This window comes from Euprymna scolopes, chromosome 34 (assembly GCF_053919585.1).
Source record: "Euprymna scolopes isolate OS-2025 chromosome 34, ASM5391958v1, whole genome shotgun sequence".
NCBI classification, from domain to species: Eukaryota; Metazoa; Mollusca; class Cephalopoda; order Sepiida; family Sepiolidae; genus Euprymna; species Euprymna scolopes.
This window is the reverse complement of record NC_136515.1, coordinates 35,288,066-35,303,585: the sequence shown is the minus strand read 5'-3', so window position 1 is coordinate 35,303,585 and position 15,520 is coordinate 35,288,066. Positions and strand designations below refer to the sequence as shown.

Below are 15,520 nucleotides of genomic sequence, written 5' to 3'. Positions count from 1 at the left end.
CTGCCAGGCCGAGGTCAAATATCTAGGGCATGTGGTTGGCCATGGGAAGATCACCCCAGCAAAGGCCAAAGTAGAAGAGATAAAGAATTATCCCATACCGAAAAATGTTAGGAGTTTAAGGAGATTCCTGGGCATGGCAGGGTATTACCGCCAGTTCTGCAGGAATTTTGCATGTCTCACTGCGCCACTGACAGAGCTGTTGAAAAAGCACAAGCGATTTCAATGGACACCCGAATGTCAAGAAGCAGCTGAGAAGATCAAGCTAATGTTAAGCAGCGAGCCAGTGTTAAAGGCTCCATCGTTTGACAAACCCTTCAGTGTGGCGGTAGATGCCAGCAATAGCAGGATAGGAGCAGTACTGTTACAAATGGGGGAGGATGATCAACTACACCCAGTCAGTTACTACTCAAAGAAACTGAGCAAGTTTCAAAAATCCTACTCCACAATAGAGAAGGAAGCTTTGGCGTTAGTGATGAGTTTATCTCATTTTGAAGTCTATGTATCCTCGGTGCATGGCCCGACTATCCTATACACAGACCACAACCCATTGATATACGTCAATAGAATGAAAAATAAAAACCGGCGAGTACTCTCCTGGAGTCTCATATTGCAGGAATTCGACCTAGACATCAGACACGTAAGGGGTCGGGATAACGTAATAGCGGACGCCTTATCACGTAGATTCGAAACTGAAGGGGAAGAAAAGGGGCGGGGGCAAAATTCATAAAATAGCTGTAGGAAAAAGTGATGGAAACTCCACGAACATCATTTCTTTAGAGTGACACAAGTTGGTGTCCTTAATCTCAAATATTATTTTCTTGTCTCATACGAGTAATTTTATTTTAAATACATATAAATATAAAAAAAAAAGAGGAACAATTCTCTTTTTTTTTCTCTTATGGAGGAAGGTGTTAAGAGAAACATTTTCACGCCCTTCATATATATCAATTAAGCAGACACCCCTTCCCACACCCAATCCTTAGCAGACGGAGTCAAAATGAGGCTGGCCGAGCGACCTAGATTTCTACACCCACGCAATGACCTTCAACTGTCGCCAACAAGAAAAACACGGGAGAATCAAAGCAGTTCGACGAAGGCGGTGGACACGGAAACATGTGTGGGGGCATTCTGCTCGAAAAATGGAAACACCGCGGTTGATTCGCATGGTGAAAAAAAAAAAAAGAAAAAACATCTCGTCGACTCGTATCGTGCCACAAAGGAACAATATATACCCACCTTGGCACTAATCAATTGGAATTCACGCCGTGCTGATAAGGAATAACATATATCCACCTTAGCATAAATGGATTGGAATTTATGAGAATCGATCCTTCAAACCAGGACCTCATAAAAGGGAAAGAAGCTTCGGGTGAATTGAACGTCGACTCAACAAAAGAAGTTAAGTAACTCTTTCTAAATTGTTTTTGCTCGATCAATTATGTGAACTGTTGAATGCCCCATGAAAAAAAGGAAAAAGAAAAAGAAAAAAAAATGGGGAAAAGAAAAGCAACCCTCGAACTAAGGTTTTTTTCCTAAATGCTGAATCCCCCCCCCCTGTTGATCGGCCCATAAGTAACATATCATTGACTATAAAAAAAGAAAAAAAGGAAGAAGAAAAAAAAAGGGGGAAAGAAAAGAAAATAAAAAAAAATAGAGGAAAGAGGGAAAAACTATCTCTATATCTTGAGACTTTCAGTGTGACCCCCCCCTCTCTGAGTATCACTCATATCTCGTTGATTCTCATCGAAGAGAACAAAAAGAACCTTCCTAAGACAATCGAAATATCACTCACCCCCCCTCTCCTTGTCCCAAATCATTGTCTGCATGTATATATTCTTTTATTCTTTTTTTTTCATGTTATTTCAGTTATGATTTCAGTTGCATGTTCTGTTTTCGTAGTTACATTTTACCCGGTTCAATTTGTTTAAATAAATTGCTGATTTAATAACTCTCATACCCGTGTCGACTTGTGTCTCTTTTGTTTGCCTTACATTGCCGCCCGTGAATGCCTCGAGTATATTCCACGACGATTCTGATCTGAACCTGGACACTGTACCATAGAGACCGCATAATTTGCAGTCGGTACCCGTCAAACTTTTCTTTCTCTTAAAACGCGTGTCCGGCCTTGGGATTTTCTCTGAGAACTCCAACCTTGGTACCGTACAGGGAGGTTCTCGTCAAGAAACAGGCTCGTGGTACCGTCACACTTGGCAAAATGAAAAGATGATCAATTTTTCGATCTAATACACAATGATATTTGGAAATGTTCATCTTTGAGAAAGTTGAATACTTTCTGATAAAGGAGGGATCTACAATATCTTAATTGTCATTCATTAAGTCTGTCATAATCCTTCAAACTTTCCACTGATGAGAGTAAAATGTATCCAATAAATTCCGACATTCATAAATTCTAGATTTACCTAAACTTTCCTTTGGCATCTGTTATTTGTTAGATATTTGTTTCTTTATCACCTTTTCGGTTTGTTATCTATAAAAGAAAATGCCCATTTCTTTATAGGAACAAAGCTTTGAACTCAGAATATATTAATCAGGATGCTAAGAGTTCACCTAAATAGCAGCAATATGTTCACCAGGATCATCAGATACCTCATCATAATCTACATCAGCATGATTATCAACATCCCTATAATCTAGGTCATCCTTTTCATTGTAATTACTGTCCTCATCACTGTCAGCATCACTGTCTGCATTACTGTCAGCATCACTGTCAGCATCATCTTGATTTATTCATTGAGCCATTACGCTTGATCTGTGATAATCTTCCTTTGTGTTTGCACTCTTTATCCACTGATTTGATTCAAATCCTGAGGGTGTTGAGAGTCACAGCTTTTCTGCTAAGGTTAAACCTTCCTTTTCCTTGTTTTACAAGAGTAATTTGCAATTCTCATGACTGCTGCTGATTGTTGTCTCCTGAACAAGATGAACCTAGCTTTTCTGCATCAACAAAGTGTTTTCTGAGAGAATTAAAGTAATATGTTCATCTCTGCTTATCATCTAATGAGCTGTAGTCACTTGTAAATGCACCTTCCAGACCGTTTTTCTTCTTTTTTGGTGGCATTTCGCGTTATGCCAGATTGTTATTAAGAAACTCTTCAATCTTCCTGAAAATAAAAAAAAAAACAGAATATGAACATGGGAAAAAGTTGTCTTAATGATTAACAATATTCATAAAACTAATAGACTATCTTCTACAGTTATTAAGGAAAAAATTAATTTGGTGGCAAAAGGTGTCTATGATGCATTTTATATTTTTTGTCAAGATACACCATTTTTTTATATTATGGTCCCATAAGAGATCATAAGAAAGACTTGGTATTTAGAAATTGACAAAATATATTGAACAGAAAAGTAAATACAACAAATAATGAGTGTGGTTATACATCAGTCCGACTGCCAAGGGCGCATGATTCATGCATAACGTGTGCTAATGCCGAGACACATTCTCCTGGTCTTTATAAGTAGAGAAAGTGTATTTGGATGGCAAAGCTATTGAAGTTGTTCAGAAGTTTTCTTACCTTAGTGATACCGTTATAGTACAGTGTAATATGATTGCAAAAATTAGAAGTGGATGGAGATTTTGGCATTACTAAATAGCAAAGCATTATCACTGTCAATCAAGAAAAGAGTTTATCAGGCATGTGTACGCCATTTGATAATGCATGAAAGTGGAAGCTGATCAGTGAGGATTAAGAACATGTGTTGCATGGAGAGAAATTATATAAGAATGATACAATAAGAATGATACAATGGATATATAATATGAGTTTATAAGACAGGCTTAGTTTTGATGACCCCAGAGAAAGATTACATGTGGACAATATAAGGAAATGTATGCAAAACAAAAGAATGTAATGGTGTGGTCATGTTGAAAAATTGGATGATAGTTGTTAGATTAGTAGATATAGAATAGTTGAAGTAGCAGGTTCAATTCACAGGAGAAGACCAAGTAACCATGGGAAGAATAAATAAGGACATAAAAGTGGTGCAAAACTGTTCTGTTCAGGGTATTTTTTATAGCTTGAAGTTTGAAGTTAAAAATCTCAGCCTGCATTTTGATTTTTATTGCAATTGTTGTCTGGAATACCTTAAATAAATATGTGTTTCATTATATTATTGAAGAAGTGAGAAAAAACAAAACAAAAAAAAACTCTGCATTGCCCAAAAAGAAATATAAACAAGCGTTTTATTTTTGTGTTGAGGGGAAGGAAAAAGACAATAAATTCGACGCTGCCTAGAAGCAATAACTTTAAAACTAAAAGCTCGGGCGAATTCATTACCTTTTTTTTTTATTTGTTTTAATGCACTTTTGAACATGTCTTCAAATATGGATGAGGAATGCAAATAAATTGTCGTTGCTTAACTTTAAAATTGAAAACTGAAAATGAATTTCTTAATTGAGGTAATTGTCAAGGTTGTTAGTGTAAACAGAATGTGATAAAAAAAAACGTGTGTAGTCGATAACACTGGTTTTTATGTTGTTGTTTTGTAAATATTGTTAAATAAGGAACCATTTCGATTTTTAGTATTACTCGTGTAATCTGAAGAAAAACATGCTTGAAATGTGTAAATATACTAGAAAATGTTAAGATGTCCTGAAAACGAAGTCTTACGAGTACCGGAAGTGTTGTTGCATCATTGCTCGGGAAGCCATATTTTCTTTTGTATCGCTCAAGATGAAAACTGTTTATCCTATTATTACATAATAATACTTTTACCCTATTATTCCATAATACTACATTGATTCATATATATATATATATATATATATATATATATATATATATATATATATATATATATATATATATATATATATATATACATATATATATATATATATATATATATACATATATATATATATATAGAGAGAGAGAGAGAGAGAGATTATCGCCTATACACTAATCTTATTTGAATTTGTAAACCGTCGATCTTTACATTTAACACTTTTTATCATTCTTTTTAATGCAAGAAAAATGTAGGAGAGGTGGAAAAGAGGGAGAGAAAGAAAGAACTAGGTCGAGAGTGGACAGTTTTAAATGAAAAATGTTACATCCACCTTTTAACATTTATTACATTTATTGTTTATTGCCCGGTCAAGTTCTCCTAGTATTATACTAACGTTAATTTTTTCTTATATATTTTCATCACAAAAAATATATGCTAAAATATTAAAATTGTTGAATCTACTCAAACAGAATAATAGTTGTGCGTGCGCAGATGTATAAACATCGTTTCAGCTGTGCATACATTTCCCTTTCTCCACCCACGAAAATTCAGTGGACTTATAAGCGAAATTTCACCTGTTCACGCGGACGTCGTAAGAAGCATCTTACGTCATAAGAATGTTATTCTTTTCATCGAATCAGATTACGAACAAATTTAAAAAAACGTTTTTTTCTGAAGGCCTCCGTGGAGCCGGTCGGAAATGTATAAAAAGGGCATTTTTTTGCGCTCAAACGAGTGAATCACCGCCAGCACACACAGCACGCCGTAAGCAAGCCGTTTGACTCCCCTCAACACAAAAATAAAACGCTTGTTTATATTTCTTTTTGGGCAATGCAGAGTTTTTTTTTTTTCTCACTTCTTCAATAATATAATGAAACACATATTTATTTAAGGTATTCCAGACTCGTGTGCACCTGCAACACACCATCATTTTATTCTCGGCGTGGAGATGGACTTTATTTTTTATCTTAATGGATTTGTACCCTTTTCTATCTTTTTGCTAAAGTAAGCGATGGACTTTTATATTGTTATTTATTCCTAAAAAAAGACTGGTTATTTCTAACCAAGAACTTTTACTTGTCTCCTTCAAAACATTCAATTACGTCAGTTGAAGGATTTTTCTTGACTATTTAACAAACCCCATTCAATTACTTCGGTCACTGGACTTTTCTTGGTTATTTCATTTCATAAAATAAATATTCAATTACCTCAGTCGCAGGACTTTTCTACTTCGTCACATATAGAACTGTCTCCTTCATTACATAAAAAAAAACATTTAACTACCTCCGTCACCGTTCACAAAGAAAACAATCCTGTCTGTTCTGCTCATTTATTTACAAGAAAAAATTTTTTTTTGTATTTAATTTATCCATACGTCTCAGTAATCTTTGCTTGATTTTTCAACTCCATTTTTACACTTGATTTTTATTATTATTTTTTTTTTGTAGGTACGGGCAATTAATGGTTGCTTCGGTAGGGGGGCATGGTTTTTAACGCCGGTTAATCAGAATAATGTTTTTCAATTTTCGAGTACTTTTTTTATTATATTTGAAAGATTATAGTTTAAAGTTAATTTCTCCAAGAAGAAAAGTGTTTGAAATAAAAAATACATGGAATAATTTTATCTCAAATCTGAAAAACCCTAGATTTCACGTAAAAATTCATTTTGATAAAAATCGCACATTTTTCTGGCAAGAAAAATATAAGTTTCTGGAATTATTTCCAAGTTAAGTATTAAGTTAAAGTCTTAAGATAATGAATTAATACAATAAATGTACTTAACTTTTGCTAAAAAAAGTAATTATTATCAAAAAATGTATTACTGGTAGGAACGAGACTTGTTTATCGTATATAAAAAAAAACAAACTCTGGCGGCAAAATTCAAATATGTATGGAAGGACAAGTTAAACATAATTGTCTTTATTTAACATTATTCCGGCATACAGAGCGACTTTTTTTTTTTTTTTTTTTTTTTTTGGAGTCGCAGACCTTCTTTGCTTCATTTAAAAATGCATAAAAGTTAATTAAATTCATTAATTATACTACTGACAATTTATTCTAAAAAAAAAAAGTTAGCACCATTATTTATTAATATTAATACAGAATTACAATTGGTTAAGAAAACAATTTATAATCATTAAAAAAAATTACACACTAAAAAAATACAGACTTACGTTAAAATTTATCATAATGTTTACGTGAAATTTAAAGTTGATAAACACAAAAAGGCGAGCAGTTGAAGAGAGGGGGAGGGGGGCAAAACAGACTGGTTTTCTTTTCTGCGCATCCGTACTTACCGACATGGAACGTTCATATAATTTTTGCCATTTTTTTTATTAAATTATTTTTCTATGTTCCTGTTTTCCAATTTAATTTTTTTACTTTATTTTCCAAGATTATATGAACATTTTTACGTTCTTGCGTGCAATGGAAATATTAGAATCTTACATGTAAAGATTACGTTAAAAATGTAAGCGTAAAAAAAGTAGAAATAATTTTTGCAATTATAATTTTTTGTGTGAAAATATTAAATAAACAATGCTTAATTCAATGATAATATTGATAGTTCGAAAAATTAATTTTTCTTCGAGTTATATCGAATTCATTAATACGGACTTCAGGGGCTTTTTTCGTAATGTTCCTGTAAAAATTATTTTATTTTTATTTTATTGTTACGAATTACGATGTTTTATTTACATAAAAAAAGCCAAAATAAATTCTTGCGTTTTTTATTTACTACTGAAAACCATAACTTTAGTAAAGGTATTTTTTGTTTAAACAAAATAATACATTTTCACTAAGATTTAAATAAAAATAATTAGTTCATTATATTTCGTGATCATTATTTGATAAATACTGAAAATTTCATTAAAATTGGTTAATTTTCTGAATTTTGGTGGATTTTTAAGTAAAGGGAGGGGTCAAAATGTTTATACATTTTGAGCATTGACATTCATTTTACCCGTACCTATTTTTTTGAATTTGCGGGACTAAATACCGACACCCATTAGTCCCGCAAGCAAGCAACACTAGTAAACATACTAATAATTTTGTTTTTACTCTTTAAGGGCCTGCATCAATGGTAAAACAATTATTCGTCAGTATACACCAATCAATTTAACACGTTCCAACAATTCTTTTGAACTACTTATAAAGGTAAGTATGAAAAACATTTATTATCTAACAATATTATAATTATCAATTTAATATAAGTTATTGCATTTTCAGGTGATTTCGTTTTGTATTTATATAGAGTGATCAATTTTTTAGTGTTTTATCCATTCAGGTTATTATTTGGTTATTCTGCTGAACAAGGTACCAAAATTAATTGTAAAAGGTCTGTTTGTTTATAATCGATTGTTAAGTCATTTCCTTAAATCTGCTATCCTATCAAAGCTTCTCAGCTCCCTTCTCTTGCTTACTCTCTCTTCGAGCAATGTCGTCCTGCCCGTTTCTAGCAACAGCAGGCCAAACAAATATTTGAGTGTATACGCTGATCCCCTGACTCCTTTTCCTCTGTACATGTTGACGTTGCCCTGTGAACTTAAATCATCAAATATGTACTAACCCGAATGTACCCTTTAACATTCTATGTTTTCTTATCTGAAATTATCCGTAGACATTTTCTAGTTTTACAATCCGGCAACAAAGTATAATAATAAAAGTTTTGTAATATTTCCATTAACAATAAAACGTTAAACAAACAACTTAAATAAAAGGATTTAAAAACATTTTTTTTTACTCTTCACCCTAAACAAAGCATATTGCTACTTGGACGTAAGGGGCTACAAATTGGGATCATGCCTAAGAAAGATCAAGATGTTTGTTTACGTTGCATTTGAACTACATATCAATACAGTTTGGGCAGCAGGTGGAAGGAAAATAATTCCAAAGTCCAACTGTTCTAGGGAAGAAGATATTTGAGTAGAAAACTTTCTGACATTTAGGGACCTCAACAGTGAAGGGGTGTGATTTTGTTGCTAAGTGAGTTTGTCGGGGATATGTACATCGAGGGGGCACAAGTGCAATGAGTTCATTAGAGCACATTCCATTAAAATATTTATAAAACAGGCACAGGGATGCAACATTGAAGCGATGGGACAGGGGTTGGAGCCTAGTTGACAAAGTGGGACCTATTAGATTGCAGACCGTTTTTTTGGACTCTATCCAAGAGAGAGAGAGACTAGTGATAGATGCACCAGCCCAAATATGGTAACAATACTCCATGCATGGGCGAATGGTGGCCTTATAGAGGTACAGGATACTCTCAGGTGTAAACAGTTGTTTAGCACGATGGAGGGAGTCCACCTTCCTTGCAGCAGTGTTCGCAATGTCCTCAATGTATTTATTCTAGCTCATATTTCCTGTGAATGTTAAGCTGAGGAGTTTGAAGGAAGAATTCTTAGGTAAGGGGTTATTTGTCATAGTTATCGATGGTTGGAGAGGCTTCTTGCAATTGTTAAAGGAGAGCAGCTTAGTCTTATTCACATTAAATGTCATCATCAATTTACGTCCCCATTCAACTATGGTCTGAAGGTCATTTTCTAAAGATTCTGCCATTGTCTTAGATTTGTGTACATCTGTTCTTCCCTCATTCGTGTCATAGAGCATTGTATCATCAGCAAATATACCCATGTCAGACTCGATATTATCGGGGAGGTCATTGATGAATATCAGAAATAATAGTGACCCAAGGATTGACCTCTGAGACACTCCCGCATTAATGTTATCAATGCCCATCAATGACAACCTGGATGGTCCTATTTTATAAGAAGGATCTAATTATATTTAGTATTCATCCAGTTATACTGTACGATTTAATTTTTATTAGCAGCCCTTTGTATCACACTTTGTCAAAGGCCTTGGATATATCAAGGGCTACAGCCCTGGCTTCACCCGCCTTATCCAGTGCATGGTATATGCGTTCAGAGATGACTGTTAAAATATCTGCAGTAGAACGCCATTTCCTAAATCCGTACTGTTTGTCAGAAAAAAGATGGGCTTTTGAAAGATGCTTGACTGATTGGCATCTTGAAGATTTTAGCGAAGAGAGGGAGAAGACTTATAGGGCGATAATTGAGAGGGTCGGTCCTTTTGCCAGAATTCTTGTACACTGGTATTACTGTTGCATAGGAGTACATATTGGGGACACATTAACGGCACATGCATAATGGGGACTCAGAACAGATGATAATGGGGGAGAGATTTATATCTGACTGGGATGATTCTTGTTGACACATATAGAGGGGAGGAGATACTTCACTTTATCATGGAGGAGGCACATTACTTGTAAGGATTGTACAAAGTTCGTTATAAGATGATAATAAAAACACATTTACCTTTTCTGGTTGTGAGGAATGACGACACGAGACAAACAGTTACAAACATAGTTGGTTTCTTTATTATTCAATCGACTGATCGCTGATGTCAGGAACTCCAGCCTTTTCAACTACATGGTCTCTTTCCTCCCTTCACCTCTAAGGGGCTCCCACTCTCCAACTGACTATCACTGTGTGTGATCTGCTCTGCTTATTTGATCATCTTTCATCAACCCTAACTTTTAACCCTCAGATTCCTATATTGAGAAATCTCCTTTGTTTATGATGTCAGAAGTGTTTTTATCAATGTGACTATAACACGTTTTCTGCACATGTCCGTCCAACACTCTTTTTGGCAAACAAAGAATCCTCATATATTATTATTAATTGGAATTCATTTTTGAGATGAGCATTATATATTAATTTATTTTTATTTCAGACTATTAGTCTCATCTTTATTAGTTGTTGTTTTTTGATCTTTTATTGTTTTTTGTTTTTTTGTTTATTCACAACGTTTCGGCCAACTATTCCTCTGGCCTTCGTCAGGTGGTAACCGCGATGGATAGGAACTTCGAATCTCCTAACTGCATTCTCAGCCATCACTGCCATCCGTAGTTGTTGTCGTCTCATCACATTTTGACCAATTAACCTTTGGCACGCTTTGGGTGGGATTGAAACCGCTATCTTCAGACAATGTTCATCTGGAACTGTAGAGATTCAACGTCTCTATCAACTGCGCCATGGGCCCCGAAGAGCGATCAAGGTTGGATTCTTTGATCTTATAAATCCATGTTTATTTATTATCTGATCTTCCATAGTTGGGTCTGTACCGATTGGTATATATATATATATATATATATTATTCCTTAATTGGAATTTATTTTTGAGATGAGCATTATATATTAATAGAGGAATAGTTAGCCGAAACGTTGTGAATAAACAAAAAAAGACAATAAAAGATCAAAAAACAACAACCAATAAAGATGAGACTAGTAGTCCGAAATAAAAATAAATTAATATATATAATGCTCATCTCAAAAATAAATTCCAATTAAGGAATAATATATATATATACCAATCGATACGGACCCGACTATGGAAGATCAGATAATAAATAAACGTAGATTTATAAGATCAAAGAATCCAACCTTGATCGCCCTTCAGGGCCCGTGGCACAGTTGATAGAGACGTTGAATCTCTACGGTTCCAGATGAACATTGTCTGAAGATAGCGGTTTCAATCCCACCCAAAGTGTGCCAAAGGTTAATTGCTCAAAATGTGGTGAGACGACAACAACCACAGATGGCAGTGATGGCTGAGAATGCAGTTAGGAGATTCGAAGTTCCTATCCGTCGCGGTTACCACCTGACAAAGGCCAGAGGAATAGTTGGCCGAAACGTTGTGAATAAACAAAAAAAAAAACAATAAAAGATCAAAAAACAACAACTAATAAAGATGAGACTAATAGTCCGAAATAAAAATAAATTAAAGAATCCTCAATTCTAATTCTAACCTATTTTTAAACAATATATTTTAACTCGCATTGCGCATCCATTTAACTGACATATTTAATATCCAGGTTTCTAAAAGAATGGACAATCGACGCTCTTTTCCGACATAAACAATATTTTACTATTTCTAAACAATGGACTGAATTTCTAACATTCCATTTTCCATTATCTTTAACACTTGCCTACAGGGTTCGATTCTAGCCTAATCCTAATATAATTTTCACTTATCTAGTATGTTTTCTTACTTACATGAGAAGGGGACAGCCCTTTCATGTAACACTACAGAGGCCATCTTCCAGCTATTATGGAAGCAGGATTCAACAAGGCATTTGTTGTAGAATTTGGAGAGTATGGGGCGTAGCTCAGCTAAGCATTTCTTAATTAGTATAGCAGGGATGAGATCAGGCCCATACGCATTTGAGATGTCTAAGTTTTTTATGACATGCGAAAAGGTTTCAGATCATCAATTGTGGCTTCCGTCCACTCAGGGAAATTTAGAAGGGAGTTGTTTGTTGGCTTTAGGGTGGAGTTGGAGGCAAATCGCTGAGTAAGCTATTCCACCTTTTCGGTTGCTGTGCATGCAACTTTCTGATTGTTTGATAGTGGGGGAATTACTGATTGACCTTTATTCACTACACAGCTATAAATTTTCCAGAAATCGCAAGTTCCTATCTTCTGCAATTCTATGCGTTCTCTAATTATTTCAGCATGTCTAATTTGGCTGTGGTTATTACTCTCTTACAATGATTTCTAACATCTATAAACTTTTGCCTATTTGCATTTGACTTTTGATGTACGAGCTAGTGGAGCGCATACCGTCTTTGTGCAATGGCAGCTGCACAGTCTGTAGTGAACCATGAGGGTGAGTGAGGCTTGCTATAATACTTCCATGTGAGGACATGTGCTTCGATGCCTACTTTGCACCATTTATTGGCACACTGTTTGGCAGGGAGAGAGAAGACATTGGTCCATGGGGCATCTCTGATATGTTCTCTGATGACTTCCCAGTCGACCCTTTTGCAGTACCTTGTCGTTTTGAGTAGTGGCTCCTCACTTTGGGGCTGGGATTTGAGTGCGATGTTTACTGATACCACTCTGGTCTGCATTTCCGAGTGGACTGTGGCCATTAGTTACACAATCCTCAAGTACTGTGGTAAGGAATAGAAGTGAAGCTTTTTGGTGGTCACTATCACTAATTAGACTTAAATAGCTAAAATGCAGTGTCATTGACAATTCAATAAGTTTTCTTTTTAGGGTAAGAATTAGCGCAGAACATAGTGCAGACATTTAGACAAAATAAAACAGAAGAAAAACAATACAAAGGATAAAAGAAAAAATAAATAATAAATAAATAAAACTCTTTTAGGTCCATTCTCGTTTTCAAACACATTTGTTAAAAGGAAAATATAGAACAACAAATTGATTAAGATGTGAAGAATTTCAAAGTTAAGATTTTAGTACAAAAGATAAAGTGTAAGATTTGAGTACAGACAGACAGCGTGTTTGCAATGCTTAAGGATTGAATTTCAGAAAAAATAAGAAAAAACAAAAAAAAAGTAGACTTATCGTCGAGTCATGTGGAGAGATCAGTTTACCATGCTTTCGTCCCAAAATGGCAGTGCACGTAAGAGAGAGAGAGGGGACTTGTTACCACATGTTTGATCTGTATATGCACATTAGGCACTTTGTTTTTTCACACTCACATGTCCTTATGCGTTTTGACAACCTCTGGGATATTGTTAGTGAGCAATCAAGAACAGTTCAATCAAATAAAAATCTTTAGTACATATGTGCGGATGGGTGCTTGTGTGATACTATAAAGTGGCCCTGGGGAGGATTTGAGCCACTAAGTGCTGAGAGGGGGGGGAATAAACAAAGGAAGAGGAAATAGCTTAGAATTAACACAGAAATTGGAAATATCCTAAAATCAACAATAGATAGGAAATAGATTAGAATAAACAAAGAAATCGGAAATATCCTACAATCAACAATAGATATGAAATAGCTTAGAATAAACAAAGAAATCGGAAATATCCTACAATCAACAATAGATAGGAAATAGTAAACAATAACAATAGAAACCTACTGATAAAACAGGGAAGGGCAGCTTCTAGTAGCCAGGGTTGGGTGGGCGACCTGAGAGACGAAGACAGAGGAGACAGTCAGTTGAGATCTAGATGCGCTCGAGGGCGGATGGAAGTTGGACAATGGCAGTTGAGATCTAGATGTGCTAGACGACGGATGGGGGTTGATAACGACTACAGTTGAACAGTTATAGAGTTGACTGTGAAACAGAGATAAACGAATGTAACATCAATAGAATGGGGAGACACACTCACAAGTCCAACAGTCAATTTATATATGAACATGGGCGTTTGTGTTTTTCCTTTCTTTGTTCATATTTCTATTTTGTGAACCGCGTGTGTTCTCATCGACAGTCACCAATGGGAAAAGGGTGATCTGGCCATACGAGGAATAGAGGAATAGTCGAATGAAAAATCCATGGTACGCGACGTTGGGAGTCGGCGATTTGACGAGGGAGCCACATGTTTGGGATTACACTTGTTCCTCTCTCTCTGTGTTGCTGTTGGTCTGTATCACTGGATCTTCCAGTGGCTTTTGATTTTCTGTTTGCTCAAACATGGAATACAAGGAGACTTATTGGCACTTTTAAAGGCTTTATGGAGGAGAGAGAATTCGTTCACGATGAAAGACTGAAAATTAATCCTTTTTAAAAGATAGTCTAAAATTAATTTCTTCCTTATAAAATATAAACTACAATTAATTCTTACTTAATTCTTACCTAATTAAAACTTGGTTGATGAATGAAGTCTTGTAGGGATTCACTTGGACCCCTACATTGTGAGTATGTGTGATCGGCTGCTTCTCACTGCAAAAATTGCCTAAAAACTCTGTTCCCTCTCAAAACACGTGATCTAATTTCTTATGTAATCAACACTTGCGTCTATCTGACTCCTGAACCTCCATCGCCTAACTCGCGGGGTACACTGAGTCCATTTCCATTTGTTGCCAGGCCATGCTGAGATGCACTTAATGAGATACTCTCAAAATTCACACAAGTTGAGCTAATCTTTACCTACAGCGCAGGGTCACAGTATAGAACAGTTTGTAGTTAAGTTTGAGTACAGTGCAGTATGGCTGTCTATAACAGGACGTATCTGTGACTATCCGTAGTAAGTGTGGAAGGTTTAGCAGATGAAGAAGGGAGACTTACATGCTCTTAGAAGAGACGCCTAGGGTTGGTGAGGCCAAGCTTAGTGAAGAGTTGGAAATCTAGGGTTGGTGAGGCCAAGCTGAGTGAGGAGTTGGAAATGAAATACTGAAACATTTGGGCAGGAGTTGCTAGAAAGGACGTCCTGCCTTGATAGAGTTCAAAATAGACTTTGTAGCCTCGTAGTAGATGTTCTTTTCTCTTCGCTGCAACCTCTATTTCACAGAAGAGATGTTGCGAGTTTGTCTCTGCTTTATCGTTATTTTCATGGCAAGTGTTCGACTGCGCTTCAATCTATGTCCCCCCTTGCCAAACTTTCACAAGAAACACTCGTCTAGCTGAAAACACTATCAATAATTCCCCTTACTCTTTATCTGTGCCTAAACCTAAATGTAGATTCCATGAACAAAGCTTCTTTCTTAGAATTGCACGCCTGTGAAACTGTCTTCTGTTTTCCTGCTTTCCAGCTGACTACAATCTGATTGTCTTCAAGTTCAACGTAAACAAGTTCTTGATGAGCCATTCCACTTAAGTTAACAAATTTACCAAATTTCCATTACTAACGATTACTATATTGTCCAATTGACTACTGTACACTCTTAACCCTTATCCTCAAGTGGTCTCTGGGCCTTGATAAGTGGTGATTTCTATGTAAAAAAAAAAGACTCTGCCCATGACATTAGTTTAATTTGGGGATTTTGTAGTTTTTT

At 35.5% G+C, this 15,520-nt stretch overlaps 1 protein-coding gene across 2 annotated transcripts in view; it reads left to right on the top strand.

Annotated features, from left to right (window-relative positions):
* LOC145259174 (NADH-cytochrome b5 reductase-like) overlaps positions 1–15,520 on the top strand; it is a 220,054-nt gene that overhangs the window by 123,775 nt on the left and 80,759 nt on the right. For both annotated transcript variants that reach the window (XM_080116932.1, XM_080116931.1), the window contains exon 3: positions 7,818–7,905. In XM_080116932.1, the coding sequence (XP_079973058.1) occupies positions 7,818–7,905 (88 nt within the window). The remainder of the gene's footprint in view (positions 1–7,817; positions 7,906–15,520) is intronic.